The sequence below is a fragment of the Aulostomus chinensis genome, chromosome 18 (genome assembly GCF_037954235.1).
Source record: "Aulostomus chinensis isolate RoL2024-O1b breed Wild chromosome 18, RoL_Achi_v1.0, whole genome shotgun sequence".
NCBI classification, from domain to species: Eukaryota; Metazoa; Chordata; class Actinopteri; order Syngnathiformes; family Aulostomidae; genus Aulostomus; species Aulostomus chinensis.
Genome location: NC_141337.1, coordinates 7,601,376 through 7,624,734, shown reverse-complemented (window position 1 = coordinate 7,624,734; position 23,359 = coordinate 7,601,376). Strand labels below are relative to the sequence as shown.

General features: G+C 42.6%; 3 protein-coding genes across 3 annotated transcripts; 2 read left to right on the top strand and 1 right to left on the bottom strand.

Moving 5' to 3' along the window:
- The first annotated feature begins 1,504 nt into the window (after nucleotides 1–1,504).
- hsd17b1 (hydroxysteroid (17-beta) dehydrogenase 1) lies at nucleotides 1,505–5,317 on the top strand. The gene is made up of 6 exons (XM_086184317.1): nucleotides 1,505–1,679; nucleotides 1,763–1,924; nucleotides 2,007–2,186; nucleotides 2,295–2,388; nucleotides 2,629–2,812; nucleotides 3,407–5,317. The coding sequence occupies exons 1-6, from the start codon at nucleotides 1,580–1,582 to the stop codon at nucleotides 3,560–3,562; spliced, it is 876 nt and encodes a 291-aa protein (XP_086040443.1). The 5' UTR covers nucleotides 1,505–1,579; the 3' UTR covers nucleotides 3,563–5,317.
- Nucleotides 5,318–5,883: 566 nt separating this feature from the next.
- On the top strand, nucleotides 5,884–8,911 carry LOC147244917 (coenzyme Q-binding protein COQ10 homolog, mitochondrial). The gene is made up of 5 exons (XM_086184923.1): nucleotides 5,884–6,132; nucleotides 7,285–7,437; nucleotides 7,576–7,768; nucleotides 7,876–7,977; nucleotides 8,418–8,911. Exons 1-5 carry the CDS (start codon nucleotides 6,026–6,028, stop codon nucleotides 8,568–8,570), a joined length of 708 nt encoding a protein of 235 aa, XP_086041049.1. The 5' UTR covers nucleotides 5,884–6,025; the 3' UTR covers nucleotides 8,571–8,911.
- A 1,394-nt stretch (nucleotides 8,912–10,305) lies between these two features.
- On the bottom strand, nucleotides 10,306–20,614 carry mylk5 (myosin, light chain kinase 5). The gene is made up of 17 exons (XM_086184922.1): nucleotides 20,263–20,614; nucleotides 17,460–17,609; nucleotides 17,161–17,313; nucleotides 16,826–17,008; nucleotides 16,450–16,485; nucleotides 15,519–15,646; nucleotides 15,269–15,422; nucleotides 14,241–14,540; nucleotides 14,046–14,148; nucleotides 13,370–13,573; nucleotides 13,075–13,292; nucleotides 12,877–13,000; nucleotides 12,129–12,281; nucleotides 11,929–12,055; nucleotides 11,752–11,839; nucleotides 11,482–11,622; nucleotides 10,306–10,829 (listed from the first exon to the last, which is right to left on the bottom strand). The coding sequence occupies exons 1-17, from the start codon at nucleotides 20,390–20,392 to the stop codon at nucleotides 10,624–10,626; spliced, it is 2,598 nt and encodes an 865-aa protein (XP_086041048.1). The 5' UTR covers nucleotides 20,393–20,614; the 3' UTR covers nucleotides 10,306–10,623.
- Nucleotides 20,615–23,359: the final 2,745 nt, after the last annotated feature.

The window sequence follows — 23,359 nt, the reverse complement described above, 5'->3', positions numbered from 1 at the left end:
AATTCCTCCATCGTGTTATGATGGTTTCTAATAGGATCATGCAATGATCATGACTGTTGCACCTCACACACATTTAACACACTTATCAAGACACGCAGGACCAAGCTGTGGTGGAGGAAAAGCAGCCGCTACATGGTTTGTACCTGAGCTTTTGTCGCCACCTAGTGAAAATCCATGAGCATGGACGCATGTCACCTACCGTCACATTACATGTGGTATTTTCCACCATTTTCTCTGCCAAGACCTTGAGGATTCATTACTTGTACTTGTATTATCTTTGCTCTCACTTAAACTTCTTTTGATATCCAGGTTTCAAATAGACGCACCTGAAATTCCAAAAATAGTATTTAATTTATACAGTTGAAGTGTTAGTTTAGTGCTTGAGATGCTCCTCAGAACAGCTAACTTGATTAATGCCTTTCTCCTGATCCAGTTTTTTGCGTCATCTGTGACATTGTAAGAACTGTGAACTGAAGAACTTTTCTGAAGTTTTCATCAACTTCTGAACAAATATTTAGTTAAATTATGAAAAAAAAAACACATCTGAAAGCTATTATTGATCCAAGAGCGGCATCAAAGACTCATTGCTGAGTCAAGAGCTGTCAAAGCAAAGTGCAGTCAAACCTTTGATCATATTAATTCCATATTGAGTTGCATATTTATTGTAATTATTTCATATTTGTTCCAGGTCTGTAATCAGTGCAGTTGCACTATACTCTAAAGGTGGAATAATCCATTTTTTTAATCCTTTTTTTTTTTACTCTATTAGTTGCACTATTGTTTTTGTAGTCAAAAACACAAGTAATTACCCAACTTTTCATATAAATGAATAAATTCCTTTTATGTCTGTGTGCACATTTAAAAAAAATGTGAGTTTGAAATAGTAAATGTGCAAGCTATGTTTATTTGTCTACGTTAAGAACTAGCGGGATGGTCTTGAATGAGATGTCTCGTGTAGGAATCGTCTGCAACAACAATATTCCTCCACAGCCTTGTGAAAAGGATGCCGAGGCCTCTAATCAGAGATGATGTGAGAACACGGCTATTTCCTTCCTACATCCCTTGAACCCATTGTCACTGAGTTCATGTGGTCACCGGAGCCCTCAGAGGTCAGTGTGGCTTCATTCATGGCTGGCAGAAGACGGTGCTGTTATGCCGCCCCCGTCTGGTGACTAGTGGAAACCAGGATCTCTATGTTGGTGGATCAGGTTGTTTTCCACGTGATATGATTTTCAAAAGCAATTTTAAATTGGTAAATAAAGCGCTACTATCTTACAGCTGTCAGAGCAAGCCTGTATATATATATATTTTGGTCATTTATATCACATGTGCTGCACACATATGAATAAAAACAAGCCATGCTTACAAGGACATGAGAAAAAAACAGGACTCCAGGTGGCAGATAGTAGGAAGATGTTTAGGGTTAGCCGGCCTTGTGAGAGTGTAAGATATGAAAACACTGAGAAGAGCTTTCCCATGCCCCCATCTCATGCTGCTGCTCACTCCAAAGTGTCATCCTCAGTTCACTCCTGCTGCTCTCTCCAGAAGCGCAGAGGTGGTGGTGCTGGTGGTGGTCTCCATGGACAAGAAGAAGGTGGTGCTGATCACAGGCTGCTCCTCTGGCATCGGCCTCAGCCTGGCTGTCCGCTTGGCCTCGGACCCGCACAAAACATATAAAGGTAACCAGTGCTGACATCATCAATGCAAGCTTTGGTGTGGGTTCTTGAACCGGGTCGGGAACTGTTTTCATGTATGTGTTCAGTGTACGCCACCATGAGAAACCTGGCCAAGAAGGAGCGTCTCTTGGAGTGTGTGAAAGGACTGCACAAGGACACTTTGGATGTTCTTCAGATGGATGTGACCAATTCACAGTCCATCCAGGATGCGAGGGACAAAGTTGTAGAGAAACAAGTTGACATCCTAGGTACGTGTGTGTGTGTGTGTGTGTGTGTGTTCAGTTTAGACCCCTATTTGTGTATTAGTGGACTCTCCTCTGCTTCGTACAGTGTGTAATGCTGGTGTGGGTTTGATGGGTCCACTTGAGGTTCAGTCGCTGGACTCCATGAAGCAGATTTTAGAAGTCAACCTACTTGGAACCATCCAGACCATCAAGACCTTCCTGCCTGAGATGAAAGCTCAGGGTCAGGGTCGGATCCTGGTCACTGGCAGCACGGGAGGTCTTCACGGTGAGACAAGTTGGGGATTAATGGCCAGTGTTCTGCATGTGCAGTTTGTGGAATGATTTTGCTTCTGCACATGAAGTTTCCAAAGTAACCCACCGATCTCTCTCGCAGGGCTTCCCTTTAATGAGGTGTACTGTGCCAGTAAGTTTGCTATCGAGGGGGCATGTGAGAGTTTGGCTGTTCTCCTGCAACACTTCAACATCCAGTGAGTTCACCAAGTCAATCTGCTAAATATAAATGGTTAATTAGTTCTATTTATGTAGGGCCTTAACAACACTCCAAAAGTTTCATGTTACCTCATTCAACTATCCACAGCCAACCTGCTCACCAGGAGCACTTAGAGGTTCACTATCTCAACATGCCCCCCCCCCCCCATTTATCCATGTACAATTTTAAAAATATATTTCAATAATTATACATTTTGACTGCATGTTTCATCCTGCAGTGTGAGTCTCATTGAGTGCGGTCCAGTTAACACTGACTTCCTGGTTAACCTGAAGAAGGCCGAGCTCGGGGATACAAACCTGCAGCAGGTGGATACTCACACGCTCAGCCTGTATGAGAAATACCTGCAACACTGCGGCTCAGTTTTCCAAAACGCTGCACAGGACGCTGAGGACATCGCAAAGGTAGGCCGCATGTCTATGGAAGAGCTCATGTTTCTAATAATGTGGCTCGTAATGGTGCAAGTATTTTGGCAGATTACGCCACCTGTGGAATGGAGCCTGTTTTTTAAACAGAATAAAAACTCAACAACAACACCTGAATCTAAATGATTCTGGATTTTGTCTTGAATTGTTTGATTGAGGAAGGAAAAAGTTCCCATGAGACCCCGGAGACAAAGTCGATGTGACATCACAATGCTGAAAAGAACCCAATTTTTTTGGCCGTATTCAATGATATTTCAGTACCACCTTGAGTTTTTTTTTTTTTTTATGTCTCTCTATTTTTCGGGGGGTTGCACTGAATTTCTCTAATCTCCCTTCAAATCTGCAGCATATAAAGAGTCGGGAAATACGTGACAGTAAACTGAAACTTGATCGGCTTGTGGAGGATTACAACCTTGAAGCAGTCATTTACTTCTACAAATAGTTTTTTTAATACAATTTTGACTTCTGGACTTTCTATTTTAAGAGTGTATTTTCATTTTGCCGCATTCCTTCAGTAAAGAATCTGAAAACTTCTTACTTAACCACCAGAGTGTGTTTGTTTTCGTCTCCCAGGTGTTTCTAGATGCCATACAGTCGCCCAACCCTGCCTTCAGATACTTCACCAGTGGTGTCATGCCACCTCTCACCAAACTCAAGATCACACAACCAGACGGCCAGCAGTACATCAGCGCCATGAGCAAACTCATTTTCTCAGCCGAGGAACAATAAGTTTCCTCGCTTTCAGACAAACTTCATGTGTTGACTGGCTCTGGGTTTTGTTTTTGGTTTTTTTGGTTCCTTTTTTTTTTTAACTTTATGAGTCAGGTTAATATTGTTTTGCTTGTCAATTTCAATTCCTGGAATGAAACTCACACACACACACACACACACACACACACACACACACACACACACACACACACACACACACGTGCACTCTCTCAGCTGACTCACTGCCGTTGCTCAATTCAAAGGACGTTGAGTTCACAGCTTTGGGAGTAAAGAGGGGAGTGACTCCGAGAATTAAACCTTATATTCTTCATCACTCGATCACATCGTCCTCTCGACCTTTATCCCAGCAGTCTGCACAAGTACTGCTTTTATGACCATAAAAACATAAATAAGAACTCCGTTCGGTTCACATTAATCTGGTGTGACCGTAAACCAACAAGCAAACGGATGTCGTTAAATTAAATTCGCACCTGCTCTGCTCCCATATGCAAAAAGGTCTCTCTTGCTGCACCCTTTGTTAGAAGGAAACGTTTACATAATCTGTGATGAGCTATTCTCAGTGAACAGGAACAACGTCCTCGTTCCAGGTCTGGCTCCCAGGAGTTACTCCAACTGCAGTATCTGAAATGGTCGATAACGGCTGAAGTTTTTCCCAAGTCTTAACGCTCTGGTTCCAGTTAATCAGGAACCACTGTGCTAAAGGACCCCAACCACGTCAATGTATTGTCAGGGTCATGTTGGAGGCTGCAGTTCCAGCTGTTTGGAAGGTTTTACCAATCGGGGTTGAATGTATTTTGACAAATGCATACGTCCTTTTGACTGGACGACTGTCAATGATTAATGTCTGCTAACGTCTGTTTAAAAAAGCACGAGAGCTGAAAACTCTAGTTCAGTGACATCTTTGCAGCGACGTCAAAAAACCCTGCCTTCATGACGGCAGCGCTTAGGAGGAAGTCCCGTGACAGCAAACTCGTGGGATTTATTTTAAAAAAATAATCTCACAGAATTGCTGCGATTCAAGATATGAAAATGACCTTTAGCAGTTGATCTCCATATAGCGACCTGAACTCTCCAAGGAAATGCTTTTCTTTTTTTAAAATAATCATTGAATGGTTTTACGTTTGTGGATAAAGACTGTAAGAGTGCTGGAGCCGCCTGCGTCTCTTAAGCCCTGGACTAAGTTCTTTTATAGCCGGAGACTTTGTTAACATCTACGTGTTACGTTTCCTGCCCGTCTTTGATAGGCTTTACTCTCAAATCCCTCCCTGATCAAGTGGCCTAATTCCTGTCTGGCGTCCTGAAATGGATCCTGAACAGCCAGTTCTGGTTAGAACCTGCTGAATTATATAAGTCCACTTTTAGAATGTTCCAGCTTCCTCATTATTCACTGTAACCATTTCCACTTTCGCTTGTTGGAAACCTTTCAGAATTGTCAGTTGTCATTTATTGCAGTTTTTCAGTTACTCCAGTTTCTAATTACAGTCAAAATGATCTCATTATTTCACAAGATGATTGTTACTGCTCGAGTTTAGCACTGCAGTTGGTTGAGGTGGAGGTCATTTGCAACCGTTTAGTATCCAAATGCAAATAAAGGTCATAACTTTCACTAACTGGTTGATTGTTGTCTGTTAACTCATTGATTAATTGACAATTTTTTTAAGGGAAGTGTAATTTTTGACAAAATATCCTACTGCATAAACTTCTTGGCTGTTTTAGGTGGAATTTTTTTGGTCACATTTTGTTTTCTGTCCAAAATGTATTTTTAAATTTAAAAAAAAAAATGCATCAAACAAAACAATGAAGAATTTTTTTTCTATTCTAAATGTCACATTCCTCCACCACTGCTACTTGTCCAATAAAATAATTCTACTTTCAATGACAAATGTTTATGTTAAAACACCAAAACAAGACGACGTAATAATACATCTGTTTTTAAAGTCACTGAATGGTGAAAGGTGTGTACAGAGTTTGAAGTATCCTCTATATTTTTGGGGTTTTTCCTTTTCGTAGTATTTAATCATGCACATCTTTTTCCTATCCTTTGTGCTACTATATCATGTCATTTTTCAATTTTTTTTTATTTTAAGTATACAAAGAATCCTCCAAAAACGATGATAAGATAACATTAACCATTAAATCAGTCTGTTAAATCCAGTGGAATCTCCAAATCACGTTTAACCTGAAGGGTCAATTCACCCACGATTAAGCAATAATCTACCGGTGATTACGCTTTTGAATTGTTCCTCTCTCTGATTGGCTGGAGCCAATGTCGTGTCCTGTGACGTCTCCTTTTTTTTTCCTCCGTGGGAGGAAATCTTCACCCCAGGTGAACAGAGTCGTCGGTCTGGTGCCGCCGCCGCCGCTGCTGCTGCTTCTGCCGCTGCCGCTGCCGAGTGGAAACTGGAATATCTCCGAAAGTCTTGTAGTAGTTTTTTTTTGTCGTTAGTTCTAAATATCAGTATGAGCAGTAGAAAGACGTCTCAGCTGCTCAGAACCCTGCTGGACTCCTGTCAAGTTCACGCCGCCAAAGTTCAAAGAGGGAAACTTCAAAGCGGACTGAACGTCAGGTGAGTCGGGACTTGAGTGACAGTGACATGAGAGCCGGGCGAGCTGCTGACACTTTACCGGTTAATGGTGAGATAACTTCTTATTTTGTTAAAAAAAAAAAAATCGCCGGTCCTTACCTTTACCGGGTCACGTGACACTCAATCAGAAACCAGGTGCATTGCGTCCTCTTGACGTCACATTCACGTGAAGTTGTCAATACTTGGTTGTTTTTCTTTGTCAATATTTCTTTTTTAAACACATCTGACCAGTTACTAATATTTGCCAATGTCGTCTGTCAAAAAAGTACTTTTATGGTAACTACATTTTCTGGAAAACACATTGGGATTTTAACAAAAGTAATTAAAAAAAAATGTCATACCAAATGGAAAAGCCCATAAATCAGAAATGTACCGCATTGTTTTCTCTTCCTACACCACATTTGGTGTTCAAAGAAGAACATTAGCAAAACTGGATAGGATAAATATTGGTTGTCTAATTATTTTTTTTAAAATGGGGGGGGGGGGGTGAAAAAAGACCAGTTCTGCGGATGTGTGCATCTACATGGGATATTAATGTTAATATGAGCAAGAATCCACCAGCTGAATGAAAGGTAATCAAGCCTGCTGCCGTCTTTCTCTTTAAAAAAAAAAAAAAAAGTGATAACGGTTTTAGAACTGCACCACAATATTTGACCATGTTTTTGTCAAATTTGTATTTGCCATATAAACGCACCACACACCTTTTTGGTCCCAGATCACATCAGCCTAATTCTTTAGAGCCGTGCCGCTGCAAATGCAAGGATGGGGATTCGTTCATGATGAAATGTACCAGTTTGTTCTTGGATGCTACAGTATTTAGCAAAGTCTTGGCCAACTTTGGTTGCAAAAAGTACACAATAAACGTCAGGACCGAGGAGCTCTGCGTTGCATTCAGGCTTTGCCTCCTGCCTGTAAGACTCAGTTAAGGGTTAAGAGCATTGGTCATCAGCAGTACTCTCATAGCTGGCTAAATGAAAACTCAAACGCTCACAAAGTTCACAATTACCCCAGGAAAAAAAAAAGTTTTTTCTTTTTTTTTTTATCTGAGCACAACATTGATCATGAGAAAATTCTAATCAAGGGAAGATTTTTAACCTTGCAGCCCTGATTTATTCATAGATATTCTTCTTTCAGACACTTGGGCTCATGTGGGGTACTGGCTGTGAGGCGGGCGAGTCTACCTGTCTGTCCCTCCACCCCCATCAGCACACCCACCCGCAGCTTCCTCAACCTGGCTGCTCCCATCAGCAGCCGCAGGATGGAGTACACCGAGTGCAGGACGCTGGAGTGAGTCTCTCAGTAGAGCAGGACCACTAGGGTGCACAGTAACATGAGCAGTTAAAAAGAAAAAGACATTTGATTTTAAAACAAAAGTTGCATTCATTTTGTTTTAAAATATTAAAGTTGGATCTGTGTACCGCTCAGGTATTCTCCCCAGCAGATGTATAATGTGGTGGCCAGTGTGGACCAGTACCAGCACTTTGTTCCCTGGTGTAAGAAGTCTCGGCTCATGAAAGGACGAAACGGTGACGTCCTGGCGGAGCTGGTCATAGGTTTCCCCCCCATCGTGGAGCGCTACACCTCTGAGGTCACTGTTGTACCAAACCACCAAGTCAGAGTACGTTGACATCTTGTACATAAAATGCTGTATTTATTCATTTAAAAATAGTTGATCCAGCTTTTGAAAGCGTGTGACACAAAGACCCTCGATGTGTTTTCAAACAGGCCTTGTGTACGGATGGAACCCTCTTCAGCCATCTTGAAACCATTTGGAGGTTTGCACCTGGATCCAAAGACCAACCAGGCTCCTGCAAAGTGTATTTCTATGTGAGTGTGTCAAGCTGATGTGGGGGGGGGCGGGGGGCAGGAGTTTGAGACTGAAACATTGAGAGACGGTAGAAAAATAGAACTCTATAATAAAATGGGAACACAACCACATAGCTGGTATGAGACTAATTCCAAGGCCTCTTCTTTCTTCTGCTCTGAATTGATTACTGACTGACAGGAAGTGCTGGGTGGAATCTCATTAGGCTCTAAATTTAGTGTCGACTAGCACGCCAGTGACCTTCTGGAGGCTTGAAATAGCTGCTGTGGCTGAGAACACAGTTAACGAGCGTCTGACAGTAGTTTGACCTTAATAGTTGCTGGGATTACCGTCCAGGAAACGCTTACACCTTGAATCAGTGACGTTGCAGAACTGATGATCAATAAACTAATTTACCCAAAGTTTTGTAACACGAGTGCCCTCTTCTCTCTGTCCTCTGCAGGTGTCGTTTGAGTTCAAGTCTCTCCTGCACTCCCAACTCGCCAGCGTATTCTTTGACGAAGTGGTGAAGCAGATGGTTTGTGCGTTCGAGTCGCGGGCTGCGGCACTCTTTAGGAACCAACAGGAGGCGCCACTGAGGAGACGGTCGGCATGATGACGGCGACCCTCGTTGAGCTCCCCTTCATTTGTACCCCACCTGCCTGTTGCTGCTACCTAACATGAACACATCTGACACGGGAGACAGGGTCTTCTTTATGCTGTCATAAATAAGTTGCACATGGGGCATATTTATTTGTAAGCCACAAATTAATTTATTGACTCTTGTACATGTCTATTTTTAGGAATAGTTAGCAACAGGGATAAATGAACGGTACAACATTAATTTACACATAAGCTCTTTTTACATCTCTGGAGTGACTCTTGCGCTGTGTTTAAAAATGGGTTAAGAGCTTTATTTTTTTGTCAGCGGAATTAAAAAGCTCTTATTTTGATAAACTCGTGTCGTAGCTTCGTTTGTTACATCTTTTACTTTTACTTCTGCCTGAGAGTCCCTTCTTCCATCTCACTGAGCTCGGCTGTGTGCTCGGTAAAGGTGGTGATCTGTTTTCATGTGGAGGAGCAAGTACACGTGGCGCTTGTGTTACATTCCAAATATCTCATGACCGTTTTAACCACACAAAAGGTCAGTTGGGATTCGTTCACTGAAGTTCAAATAAAAGTGAGCCGAACAAACATGACAGCTGTCATTACAAGGATTTTTGTGATTGTTTCTGGTTCACAAATATTCTGTCATCAGTCTAATATGAAAATGGGTAGAACCTGGATTTAAATTAATTAAATGTACTAATAGAAAGTAACGTCGGCAGAGAGAAATGAGGTCAAACCAGAGGAGTCAGTCTAGAATGAAGGGAGCCATTAACTTTAATTCAAAGTGCTCCATTCCAGTCTATTCAATTCTGAGAATTTTTTTTTTTTTGGCATAAAGAACTCAAAGGTGTGGCCAGTCCTCTGGCATGTGGGTACTTTCAGTTTTCAGCTTGTTTAGAAAATATCTTAATTCCAGAAACTGTGTTGGATGTAAACTGAAGTAGCATTTTCTCTTTCTCAAGAAAATACTTTTTAACAAATTAAAAAATACGTTAAGCGCTTACAGAAGCTCTCCAATCGAAACTGGCATTTTTTTTTAATAGAATTCTTGAGAATTATTGACATCTCAAACACACATTTTTACTTTGTTTTATCAGCATCTTACGTTTGGTTTCTTTGCTTATGAAAAGGAGTGCATCATAAATCTATCCTCCCGAATGCTACGGGAATGAGTTTAGTTTCGTTCAGGTTCCTCCTCTTTTCTACCTTTGTGCTGAGTCAAGTCACAGGAACGTCTCCTGGATAACAGGGAATTTTCCTTCTGCTTAAATGTTCCAGCGTTGACCAAATAATTGAAAAGATCTGATCATTTATTCAACCCTTTGACATTTCTTGCTTTGGCATGACTTTTTTTTTTTAACTTAATGCCACCACCTACTGGAACAATGTTGTAAGTGATTCTATAGCATTTTTGTTTGTGTGCTTAATTAGGGCCTGAGCCTGAAGGTACTTCAGGCGAAGACCCTATTATGTTTGCTCGTTTAATGTTCTGTCTGTTAAAAACAGAGAACATCCTGGGATGGCAAAGGTAGGAGGAGAATCTAATATCAAATCAAATCAACTCAAACTGACTTTTAAGTTCATTTGATTTTTGAGTGTGACATTGATTCTATTGAACATTTTAAAAAGACTGGAAACTACTATGTAGAGTTTAATTCAACTTCTACTGTTTAATTATTAATTGAAATTCTCCTGTATTTTCTCCACAGAAAAAAAATCAAAAATATCACACAAAACATTTGATTCATCCTCCAAATGAGTCGAACGGCTGCAGAAACGTGCTTCTCACTGGCTGACAAGACTGAAAAAAATTCACCCAAGGGCCAAAGAAAATGTGTTGATGTTTTTTGTTTTTTTTAATGGCGAACGAAAATATAAATTGCAGTTTTGTTAAAGATACAAGATCTCACTCTGTAACAATATATTTCCAACCACAGTGTCTTTTTTTTTGTATTTTCATAGTTTTAAAACAACACTCAGCACCCTGCTCAAGATTCTAACACGTCAGGTTTACATCGTATATCTATCAAGTGTAGCATGCATGCACAGGTGAAATTCATCTACTCTCCAACCACAAGTTTGGCTGTGCAGGAAGTCTCTCCGTGGTCATTTGTGGCTCTACAGGTGTAACTATTGGTGTCCTCTGGACCAACTTTGGCTAAGACCAGGGTGCAGCGGCCATCTTCCTCATATTCTATCTGAACTGAGGATGACTCCATCACAGGCTCCTCCCCACACAGCCACACCACATCTGGGTCAGGGTATCCTGTAGTACAGATAAGATAAGAGGTGTGAGTGCAGAGACAAGATGCCAAGTTCAGGTGAAGTTACGCGTCTTGATGAGGTAACTTCAGGTCAAGATTTGAGTTCTCCTGAATGCTGATGAAAACACAGCATCTGAACCCGGCAGAGATTTATCCTGTGAGGAAAAAGTCCTGGGACAGCTGGGAAAGTTAATTCACAGTCAGACGACACTACCATCGTCAAACAGAAGTTAAACGGCATGCGGGGAATGAAAGGCCCCACTCAGCTTGATAGCAGGCACATTTGGGCCTAACATGGGCCACTTTTGGCTGAAATGCTGCCTGGGCCAGAGCCGAGTCAACACTGTCATTAAAGGCCAAATATTGTCCGTATAAGAAATGGAAAAAAAACTAATTGGGTCACATTTGGACCAAGGATTCATTCTTATTTTGGGAAAGTCAATCTAACATATAAGAGCACAGATCACTGCAAATACAAATTCGAAATAAAAGGAAGAAAAAGTTTTAGCAAATGCAAACCAATGTAGCAGAAACTTTCATGAATACTTTCCTGGCCTATGCTACAAAACACCACCAAAACTCACCTTGTTAGTTTTTGTGTTAACCTTCTAACAGCACAAGCAGATGTGGGTGAAAAAAAAATCCCGTCTGTACCTGTGAGGTGACAAGAGAGGCGGGCGCTGGATCCCTGAGCAACTGTCTGATCCTCCAGGGTCTGAGTGAACCAGGGTGGCCCCTGCATCTGGCGCTCCAGAGACTTCAGGGCATGCTCTGTCTCTGGTGTCAGGGGTGAGTCTGGTCCGGGGCAGAGAAGGCAGATGAAAGACAGATTAAAAACCAGAGGAGGAGTGAGGTAGCCAGGTTAGTCTTCAAAGATTGGTGTGATGGGAAGATAAGGAATGATCAGGAATGTGGGTGTTTCACCTTCTCCAGGGCTGGTTGGAGATGCAGAGCCGTCACTTTTAGACAATAAAGCCATTCTCTTCAAGGCAAGCATGGCCTTGCCTGCTTTCTGACAAAGGGAGAAATGATTTAAAAAGTCTTTAGCACAAAACAACAACAGAGAGTCATACCATAAAATTCCTTTTCATATCCTCTTACCTTCCACTTCTGCCTGGCTAGAAACCTTTTCATCTTCTCCTTGGACAGACTCTTGGTGGTAGTGTGATCTCCAGAGTCAAATGTCATCCAAGGGTGTGTAAGCGCCTCTTTACATGACATCCTCCGTCTGTGGAAAACAGAGAGTGGGTAGAGTCAAACTGCATCTGGAAGCCGGGTATGTGATACGTTTATGACATCACCTGGTGTCCTTGTTGAGAAGGGAGCTGATGAAATTTTTGGCCTCGTCTGAGATCTCACCAAAACTCTCCTCATCAAACTCCCACTGTGCAGCAGTGACCAAGGCCAGGGTGTCTGCATCACTGTCTCCCTGGAACGGAGACTCACCACTTAGTCTGGCAGGGCAAGAAAAGAGAGAGCATTGTCGTTATACGGGCAGTGTCCACTAGGTGGTGCTAAAAGTCCAATAATTTTAAAACCACAAGCGGTCAATACATGATCAGCTATCAGTACAAGCAGTTTATTATGCCCGATTCTTAAAGGGGTTTTCTGGGACTGCAGTCACTAAGGCCCTCTAAACCAAGAGGTGAAGGAATGACTAAACCTATTTTATGCTCATCTTCATGCTAATGACTTGTCCCATAATACCACTTTGTTCCACAAGAGGAATTGTAACGGTAAACGACCTATTTTATAACTCTACTCTGGAGCTCATTACACAGTAGCACGAAGAAGCTGCATCTGCAGAGGAAATTCCATTTGTATGATGGGATTGGCTCAATAATCAGCCTGAAACCAAGTAGCTAACATAAACTTCTGGATTGGAACTCCATCTGTTACATTGGATAATGCTACAGAGGACCAAAGACCCATTATTCACTAAGTAGCTGGCTCGCTCTCATTGATGGATTATGTTTTAGGTGTGCAAGAAAAGCAAACATAGAAGTAAGTTTAAGTAGAAAAGCCTACGGGAGTGAAAGCAGGACTCACAATATGTAGCAGATGACCCCGATGCTCCACATGTCAGTAGCAAAACCCACAGGCTCATAGCTGATCACTTCTGGTGCCACAAACTCTGGAGTTCCTTGCATGACCTTCAAAGGTATGTTTTTATCTGTTGAATATAAAACGAATCAAGTTTACGCCAGAATAATTAGCAAACATGGATTAGAGTGTCGTTTCACATACCAAGTTTGCTGGCTAATCCAAAGTCAATGATCTTTATGGAGGTGCCAGTGGTGTTGACACATACAATGTTTTCTGGTTTGAGGTCCAGATGTACAATGTTCTGCTCATGCATGAAGGCAACTCCCTCCAAGATCTGCTGCATGTAGTTGACGCTGGCTGGTTCCGTGTGCTCAAAGTTGTCGTCCACGATCCGTTCGAACAGTTCCCCGCCTGCTATACTGCAGAAACAAACCAGAGCTGTTTATATGGAAAGAGGAAGAGGCTCCCACTCTTCACCTCTGATGATGACACTTACAACTCCATGACCATGACCATCTCAGGCTTGTGATCATATGCTGCCAGACACTGAACCAGTTTGGGGTGGTGGAGGTAGTTCATCAACTCGATCTCTTTTCGAGCGGCATCCCTCTCCTTGGTACGGCGGCCTTTGTAGAACTTCCCAGCACACACTTGTCCTGTCTCTCTGTGGGTTAGTTTGAACACAAGGCCAAACTTGCCCCTAATGAAGAAACACGTTTTGACACTTTATGCTTCAAATGTAAAAGAAAAGGGTTGGGTGTATTTCAAAATAAATGCAACGTAAACGGGAACTTGGCTAAGCTGAGCATGACATGATGTTCCAGCTAACTTTCATTAGCTTCCATGCCAATAATGTGTGGGCAGCTCTAGAGTGTTGAAACCAAACGTGGTTCTTAAACAGGTTTTTCTAGAGTACCGTGTGGCTGTTTTAAGTTTCCGAAGAAACACGGAGGTATAGTCTTCCATTGGAACTATGTAATTCCAGCACCTCCATCTGCAATCACTAGTATTGCCAAACCTTCACTGGTTGGTGCATAAATGTTAAATAAGGTGACAATCATGTCTCCACATGCACTCAGTTTAATCCACTTGGCAGGATTTCTAGATAATCCAAACTAATCGAAGGAAGGACTCTCACTCTAAATGGCAAGTTTCAGCAGTCAGATACTTACATTCCCAGTTTCTCCTGCAAACAGTAGTGATCTGTGACTTTGTGTGAAGAGTCAATAGTGACGCAGGTATATGCTGGAGGGGCTGCTGCCTCTTCTGATCTTTCTAAAAGTACACATAAAAACACAATCGCTGCAACAACAACAACAAAAGCCTAATATTTGCTGCTATTTTCATTTATGTATCAATCAGCTTACCCTTGCTATGCTCCATCTTGACCAGTGGTGACGCTGGGCTGGGCTCACTCACGCCCACCGTGTTATAGGCCCTCACTCTAAAACAGTATTCCTCTTGTGGCTGCAGCCCAGAACACACTCTGTACGAAGTGTTCTTACACTTGGCAGTGAGCTCAGTCCAACTCCTTTGGCTCTTTACCTCGACCACATAACCTAGGACAGCACTGCCGCCATCATAGCAGGGGCCCGACCAGGACAGCACAAGGCTTCTGGCTGAGATGAGGGAGACCACCGGGCAGGAGGCAGGAGGCTGCGGCCTGTCTGGTGAAAGGAGGATGAATACACCGCTCAGAAAACTGCAAAATTAGGTTACACGGTAAGATAGAGAGGTCATGGTGAGAGAAAAACTACACTTGCTGGTCACAAGATGCAAACAGTTCTCACACTTTAATTCATTTGTAGCCACAAGATATAACCTGTTGCACAAATGTACAGAAACTCTGAATTTTTTACGAGGCCTAAGTCCAGCAGTAAGGCTGCAATGACAGCATGTTATCGTGTCAGTCATTCAAACGGTAATGTTGTGAAAGAAGTTTTTGCCGGGTCAGATGCACTGTTCAGTGATTTCAAGAATAGATCTGAGATCACGTCTGCTATTAAACATGTCCCCTTGTTCAGGAATACTGTTAGATGGCGGTTGGAGGCCGTGGCTATGATGGAGAAGGACACTGAGACACATGAGTGTCAGCTGATGGCACCTGCACAGTTGTGCTATTTCCACTTGTCTGATTTGGGGAACTACCCTTTATGAGGCTTACATCTGGTTTAGTTTGTCATTGCGCGTAATATTAACTACTATCAGCAGTGGCTACACCTCAATATGCAGAATGAGAACTGTGTGTGTGTGTGTGTGTGTGTGTGTGTGTGTGTGTGTGTGTGTTTGTGCATGTGCGCATGGACTGGAAAATCTCAGCAGACTGGCAACTTTAAAAATAAATCTTTGTACAAAAAGGTTGGCCACTCCTGCTGTACGGTGTGTGTTGCCTTACCGATGACAGAAAGGGTGAGTGTGTGTTGTGCTGAGCTCTTGCGGTCCTTCACCACAGCCGTGTAGCGTCCTGTGTGTTGGGGTTTAGCCTCCGCGATTGTAAGCGTGCTGCTCCGATCAGTGTTTTCTGTCCACAGCTCTGGACCGTTCACTATCTGCAACAACAACGGTGTTGGAGTAAACAAAAGAGAAATCATTAAAACTTTTTGGAGAGTGAACGTTTTGTCCAGCGGCCTTGAAAATGACAGCACCTGCTCTTTGTTTCGAATCCAGCAGGACACTACAGGGGGGCTGCAGGTGAAACAGCACGTCAGATGGGCAGTTTGTCCCACCTTCACCTCCAGGTGTTGTGGAGGGTTTTCAAATCGTAATACTGGACCTGCAAAGACAAAAAAAGTGCACGTTTTAGAGTCCGACTACTGCTGTGTACTATTAACAGCAGGGTTGAAACCAGCAGATAAACGCCAGCAAGGAAGCTATCCAGTGCGGTGTGCGTCAGATAAGACAGAAAATGTCTGTGGTATGTGGTTTGTGCTGTAATACTGTCACTTACCCTAGACCCTTATTATTATCACACACAAGTGTGTCAAGTGAAAACAAATGCAACACACAAATCGTCCCCTTTTGTGATCACATGTATTAAAGAGGCTAGTTCACCGATTCTGTAGAGACACTCAAAAACTCATTTATTTCTCTAAAGGCCCTTAGAGGAAGCGGGTATATGCTTCGAGGAAGAACACATATTCAAAGTAACACAGTGTAATATGTTGTTATCATCTCTCGCAAACTAAAAATACTGCAGCATCTTGGTGGTGAGTGTACCATCTACAGCCTAAATTCATTGTGGTCGTTAAATTATGCGGTTGTGACATGTCCTCTGTACTAATAACCAACATCCAGACCTCATTATGTAAGCTTTTATGCTTTTAATATTGTAGCACACACCCCAAAGATAAACCTGCTTGTGCATGGAAGCACAATAGCTCAGGGATTGATGAATAAAGGCTGGAAAAGAGGGTGTAGTTCAGGTGCAAACCACAACATCACCATAAGCAGCACATGAACAAAGCAACTCATTCAAACCGCTGAGTCACATTGATGTAAGCAATAGAAAGAGAATGATGAGAAGGAATGGAGAGACAGGTACATCGCTGAAATGAAATAAAATGAAAGAATTCTCACCCGACCCGGAGTTGGCTCTCTTCTTCGGGACGACTTCTGCAGGGAAAGATGAAGTGCAGGTAGGTTTTAGTTGAGTGGGGAGGACAGAGGAGTGGCCTTGTCCTTCCTGCCACTATATCAGCTTACAGACTTTTACATTGCTCTGTCCACCTCCCAGCTCGCTTGGGAGTGAAAACTTTGGGTGAAAAATCTCCATTGTTTTGGATGTCCTGTTTAACTTCTGACCACTCAAGGATTTCCTTTATATAAACATGACATCCGATGAGAGTTAAAACAATTGCAAAGTGGTCTTTCCTCCTGCTAAAAATTTGGACACACTTCTTACTCGACCTTCTAATGACGACAAATCAATTGTACTTGTATGTAATCTGATTACCTCGTGGAGAAGAGGCAGGGCTCTGCTCATCAGAGCCTGTGGGAGATGTACAAACAGATCCTTTGAAATGTTGCACCTCATCTTTGGGAGACTTTTGTGATCGTCCATTTTCCATAACGCTCTTGGATGCAGAAGTGGAGATTCTGAAAATGCGATTGCGCTCACCACAGATGGTTTCAAAGTCTGGATAGGAGAGAACAAAAAAAGATTATCCGAAATGAAACTGAACAACTTCTGCATTCAAAGTCCTCAATGTTTTGTTTCATAAAAATGACTGAGAAAAAAAAAAGTAGATTGGACGGTAACTGTTCCACAAGCAGGATCCACCTCCTCACCTCTGACAAACACAGCGGCGCAGCAGGAACTCTTCCCTGCAATGTTTTCTGCCAAGCAGGTGTAAGCGCCAGCATCTTCTGGCAAGCATTCCGTCACCACGAAACTGACAACATTACCATTGAAGGAGGGATTCCCAAAACAGGCCGTTTCACCTGCCCATAGGAGCAAACACACCAACTAGAACATTCTCAATCACTGGTATTGTGTGCAAGAGAAGTTATGAGAACAGTTCCCTCAAGAAATACATTTATAAATAAATCAAGCAATTAAAATGAAATTTTTCATCGTCCGTCCTCACCATTGTGCAACCAGGACACTTTGATTGGGTGACTTCCAGTGAGAACACCACGCAATGTGATGTCACTTCCTTCATCCACACAACAATCTTCGAGGGCCTCTATGAAGACGGGGGGGTCCAGATGTTTACGAGTAGAGAGATACCCTGAATCTGGAGGAGAGGAAGATGTCAGGTGCAGAACTTGAACTTTGACCTCCAAAATGTCGTGAGGTCGTCACTGTGCCCAGTTTTGGCTAATTTGAAGAGATATCATGTTCAAGAGAATGGGATAGACGTGGTATTCATGTTAATAACCTTGACCTTTGACCTCCAAATGTGTGTGTGTGTGTGTGGGGGGGGTTTGCACTATAATTTTCCCACCTCCAGATTTTTATTGTGTGTTTGACTTGCATAAATGCACTTAAGAAAAAAAAACATGCAGGTCAAAGAGCTGCGTAAATGACAAGGTCCATAATTATGAAGTTCCACTGTGTCATCGTCAAAACAGCTCATACCTCATTATCTCTTTTTTTCTGTTCTTCCTTCTCTTTTTTATGAAAAGTATCTCTCTGTACAGGAAACCACATCGTAGACCGTCATTTTTCTTCCTCAGTCTGAAACTCATCAATCACGCTAGCTGGACTGTGTTTAATTCTTTTTTTTTTTGGTCTCCTTTCTTTTTCTGTGTGCGTCCTCGTGTGTCTGACAGGGAGTAAATTCCTCCTCATCCAATGAAGTTTTATAAAGTCAAGAATGAAGTTGTTAATCACAAAGTAGAGCATTTAGTAAACAAGAGTGATTGTGTGTAGACGAAGACGATGAGTTGACTGATGGGATGTTTCACCATCAACCTTTAGCCTTTAGGAGTCCACACGAGCACCGCTTTGACTGGAATTTCCTTCGACAGTTACACTCAAGGGTAGATTCTCACACCTCTTTCAGAACTTGATGCTTTTATAAACTGCTTGGTGATGTCACTCAGCTGAAGTGTTACAGGATCAAAAAAACAACAACAACAGCAACTGCTTCTTGAGTTGAAAACTGAACTTCTAAAAAAAAAAAGCTTTGAGCAGTTTGCTTTTTTTTGTCCTGACATTTTGACAGTTTGGGCATAAAGTCCAAGGTCTCATGTGGTGGAAAGATGTGTGTGATAATGTATGGTTCCCCCTTCTTCACCTCAGCCCATGTGAGCACCCCCCCCCCACACACACACACACACGCACACACACATTTCGACGGATTTTCACATTGTATTACATTTTTCTACACACTGCAAGTTATTTGTGATTCAGGCCCTTCAAAACTGTAAACAATCTACATTACCAAATATTTTGATTTAAATTCAGATTTTTCTATCAAATAAATCCAGTAAATGTTATAATTTTATCTTGTGCAAATCTTATTTTGACAACCTAAGAACACAATAACTCTTACGCCCCCGCTGCGGGCTTTGGCATCCCCCGTAGAGAAGCTTGGACCACAGGTGAGAATAGTTGATATATGGCCAAAATATAGCCCACATCAGGCAGCACGGTGGTGCAGTGGTCAGCACTGTCGCCTCACAGCAAGAAGGTTCCAGGTTTGAGTCCTGGCTCGGGCACAGGATCTTTCTATGTGGAGTCTCCATGTTCTCTCTGTTCCTGTGTGGGTTCTCTCTGGTACTCCGGCTTCCTCCCACAGTCCAAAGACATCAAGAGGGGACGAGGCTGATTGATTCTCTAAATTGACCGTGTGACTGTGAGTGTGAATGGTTGTCTGTCTCTATGTGTTGGTCTCTATGTGTTGGCCCTGAGATGGACTGGCGACCTGTCCAGGGTGAACCCTGCCTCTCGCCTGAAGGCTGCTGGGATAGGCTCCAGCCCGCAACAGGATAAGCCAAAGAAAATGGATGGATGGCCCACATCAGTGCCATAACTGAGCAATAAGGGCCAAAAATAGTCTGGATTAGGCCCAAATACCTTGCAAATGTGCAGCAGAACTCTGCAATTCTGAAGTTTTATACATGGAGTGTCCAAGGCTACTTCATGGGAGGTCTGGGTTTATCTAGGTTGCTGGTTACAGTTGATTTTAGCCACAACCACCCTCCCCCCCATTAGCAGACAAATGTAAATGTAATTATGTACCTGACAAGTGCTAGTTTGCTCACCCAATATAAGCGAGTGAGAAGAAGTTTAAAAACTTGAATAAGTGAAGAAAAAAGTAAGATAGGTGGGTGGAAAACTGCCCAATCAATGAGATCCTCATTTTAGATATCAGAGGCAGCCTGGGCTACCAAGAACCCCCCCCCCCCCCCCCCCCCACACACACACACACACGCAAATGTTATGACAAAGCCCTTTACATACAGATAACAACATCATTTATGCAGCTGCTTAGTTTTTTTAATCCAGACTTTAAGATTTCACCACAATCAAAAACCCTTTTTTAAAATCATTATCATCATTAACTATTACAAATGATAAAGAAGTAAAAGTGATAATGTTCCATGTGCATGACCATGCAATAAACAATCAGATCACTGAGCTACAGATATTTACTTGCAACAACGATTGTCCAAGTTCAGTTTCTATAAAATTAACGTGTTTTAACACCAAGGACAAAGTGATGCAAGTCTCTGGGAGTCAGCACACTATTATCAAGTAGCATAGCCATGTTCAGACCTGTCTAATTGCTGGCATTAATAACAACATGGCAGACTGAACCAGTTCAGCACTTTACCAACACAAGGACGCAAGCTTCACATATTAAACTCTCTCTCTCTCTCTCTCTCTCTCTCTCTCTCTCTCTCTCTCTCTCTCTGGGCCCCTGTCTCTCATGCCCTTACCTTTATCTTTGTCCGAGGTCCTGGTGTCAGGAAGTCCTGACCCGTTCTCTGCTACAGATGTAGCGTGGGGCGACCTGATGTGCAACCTGAGGGTTGACACATAACGCTGTTTGCCGCCGTCACCGTTCATGTCTGGTGTCTTAGCAGAACAAATAATTTACAAAGTCATTTCCCAAGCTGATTGCCACTCTTCCTCTCTTTGTCACTGCTCTCGCCACTCACTGCTCTCACTCCTCACACTTCCTTGCACATGTTGGAGTGATCTACACTAACTCCACCTACATCACAAATCTCTCTTATTCTGTTGCATTCACAGGCAGGCATCTTATCTCCCCATGGTGACTCTAGACCAGATCCCCCTCCCTCAACACAAACCCCTACAGTATAAAAACAGGGCGTGAGTCAAACACAGGGACAGCACTTATCTACACACCCAGCCAAAGGTTGCTGTTTGTTGAAAATGCCTCACTTTATTGATCGCCCTGTTTGCTTCATCACTTATCAATGCCACAACTGAACTTTGTGATGCCAGTGACACCTTCATTAGAAGCCGTCATTTCACACCTGTGGACTGTAAAGCTGTGATTTTGAGCAACAGGCTCATAAATCCTCCTTGACTTTAAGTGTGAACATCTGCCCCTGTGCACAGTTTGATCCTAGTGTTCGCGAGCGCGCACACGCGCACACACACACACACACACACACACACACACACACACACACACACACACACTCATGCACACAGAGGGTAGCCGTTTCCTAGGTTATGTTGTCACTTCATCAGCTGCTGCGATGATTACTGGAGGATGTCTCGAGAGGGGCTTGCAGGTCCCACAACGAACATATGTTGTTGAGACAGTCAACCTGATAATAGCACTAAAAGTCTGTATAATCTATCAACACCGCTGCACTTAACATGTCCGAATCTCGGTTTCTGCATCGGGGGTGCTTAACAAAACTGAGGTGGGTCTCTTTCCTTTCCCACCCCGGCCTCACAAATTCCACAACAGTGATTACACAGAATTGCATGCTGGGAGCCTTGTTTTAGTTTCTGTGAGGAGAAAATTCCTAAATCAAACATTTACCAAAAGGCTGCGCACACAGAGGTATCATGTTGGATAATATTAGTGTTACTTTAACATTGTGTATATTTTTACCACAGAAGCTTCCAAATAGCCTTCTCTCATGTAACATTAGGACACGTTCCAGAGTCTACTTGACATCCTTCACAAATCAATGAATATCAGCAGAACGGGTTTCAGGCACATTTACAATGTAACAAACTGCCCTCAAGTTCTCAAGGGATTTTAAAGTAACACGCTAACTTTTTGGAAAATTCATTAATCTGTTCGTCATCATCCCAAGTGCCAGAGGAAATGACAGAAAGCTTTCTTCTCTCTGTGCTGAATTTGGAAGCTAAGACCTGCCGACCGCAATTTAGCTTAGCACAATGAATGGTAGCAAATAGGAAGCGTTAGCATACCGACATCAAAAGTCATCAAACACACTTTTCTTAAATGGTGACACAGCAAAATCCTCAGTGTAAGAAGAAACAGACAAATGTTTGTTGAGAAGAAGAGGAGCAATTGCTTTCTGAGGGGGATTACACCAAGATCCTTATCTAATTGATGACCTTTGAAAGAGATATCATCACCCGTCCCGTCTACTACCATTCATTATGCTAAGCAACCACTGATCAGTTGGTCTCAGGTCCTTCGTACACACGCAGAGGAGAGAAGGGAATCTATCTTCTTGCTTTTGTCTGCGTGTGGTGCTGCTGCTGCGGATTGTATCTTGGTAAATGATGTGTGAATGTCACTTGTCCTCGGCCTTCCTTACCAGTTAGATCTTCACCTCAGTGACTCTAAAGTAAATACACCATGTGATCTAAAACAGCAGATCCTGTGAGACATATTTCAATGGAAGCTGCTGTGAAAGAAGCCAAGCACTTTCATCTTATTTTATTTTTTTTCTCCATGTGTTGGTCCGAGATAAAATGATTTTGGCATCGGATGAAGCCAAATGGATTCACAAGAATTTCACTGTGAAAATAGAACAAAACCACCGGATTACTCAACAGTTACCAAGACTCCACCACGATCAAATGACTTGCTGCCTTCTGCTTTGCTTTCATGTCTCATTTTGATTTACAACATTGCCAGAGGCTACAAACCAGCCTTGAGTGATGAGATCTTGAGATTATCTGTCAACCATCATGGTCATTCAGACCACACCTGTCCATTAGAACACCCATTAGAAGGCTCCGGTCTGATTGTAACGGTGGTGAGGGCTCCCTATTGTTTTGATACAGAAATAGCTCTGTGTTTCACTCTACGAAAGCAGATCAGTCATAGTTTTATATTGGTGGACACAATGCATAATAAGGTTTGACACAAATCTGAAAATAGAACATGACAGCTCCCTGAGAAAAAGAATACACACGCGGAGAAAGTTGGCAGAAACTCTGAAGCTGCTGATCTGCTCATTAACAGCGATAACACTGCATTTCTCCCACAGAGCTCCAGCCTTGTGGAACATTAGTAATGTCATTCAGGCTCAGGGCCAGTAGCTGTACACAATAGAAGCTGAAGCAGAAGGAGGTGGGGTGGGGGCAATGTTGTCTACCCCCCACCCCCTACCTCCACCGCCACTGCACCCATCTTTAGGCTCCTTGCTCTGACCAGATGCTGGTATGCAGATGCGCGTACAGGCCATCAGATCTGCTCTCCATCCCCTGAACAAGTCTGATTTTAGTAAAAGCTCCCAGGTTCTGCAGAGGTATCCAGCATGACTCGCAGTCTAAACAAGAGATTTGGACTGGAGATAGTCACAGCAGAGCGGAGAAAATGTTCAGTCTGCTGATAAGAATCTTTTACATTTCTTTAAAGGGAGACTGATGCAGTGTGGGAGATTTTAAACCATAACAATTCTATTTAGGAAAAAAGCAAGAGACACAGTATCTGATGACCTCATTTTTATTCCCGATAAGAAAACAACAAATCTACAGTCATAAAGAGGGAATGATGTGTGCTGGGCAATTTATATTTATTGTTAGTTTCAGTGTAAGTAATATACAGGTTTTTGTTCTTTTACAACA

Excerpts from the sequence above, each read along its gene's own strand:
- hsd17b1 (XM_086184317.1), top strand. The coding sequence starts at position 1,580 with ATGGACAAGAAGAAGGTGGTGCTGATCACAGGCTGCTCCTCTGGCATC. Across the intron at positions 2,389-2,628 it reads CTGCAACACTTCAACATCCA|TGTGAGTCTCATTGAGTGCG; the intron begins GTGAGTTCACCA and ends TTCATCCTGCAG. Across the intron at positions 2,813-3,406 it reads ACGCTGAGGACATCGCAAAG|GTGTTTCTAGATGCCATACA; the intron begins GTAGGCCGCATG and ends TTCGTCTCCCAG.
- LOC147244917 (XM_086184923.1), top strand. The coding sequence starts at position 6,026 with ATGAGCAGTAGAAAGACGTCTCAGCTGCTCAGAACCCTGCTGGACTCC. Across the intron at positions 7,438-7,575 it reads ACCGAGTGCAGGACGCTGGA|GTATTCTCCCCAGCAGATGT; the intron begins GTGAGTCTCTCA and ends TGTACCGCTCAG. Across the intron at positions 7,978-8,417 it reads CCTGCAAAGTGTATTTCTAT|GTGTCGTTTGAGTTCAAGTC; the intron begins GTGAGTGTGTCA and ends TGTCCTCTGCAG.
- mylk5 (XM_086184922.1), bottom strand. The coding sequence starts at position 20,392 with ATGAACGGTGACGGCGGCAAACAGCGTTATGTGTCAACCCTCAGGTTG. Across the intron at positions 17,009-17,160 it reads CGCCGCTGTGTTTGTCAGAG|ACTTTGAAACCATCTGTGGT; the intron begins GTGAGGAGGTGG and ends TCTCCTATCCAG. Across the intron at positions 10,830-11,481 it reads CCTCTCTTGTCACCTCACAG|GATACCCTGACCCAGATGTG; the intron begins GTACAGACGGGA and ends TCTGTACTACAG.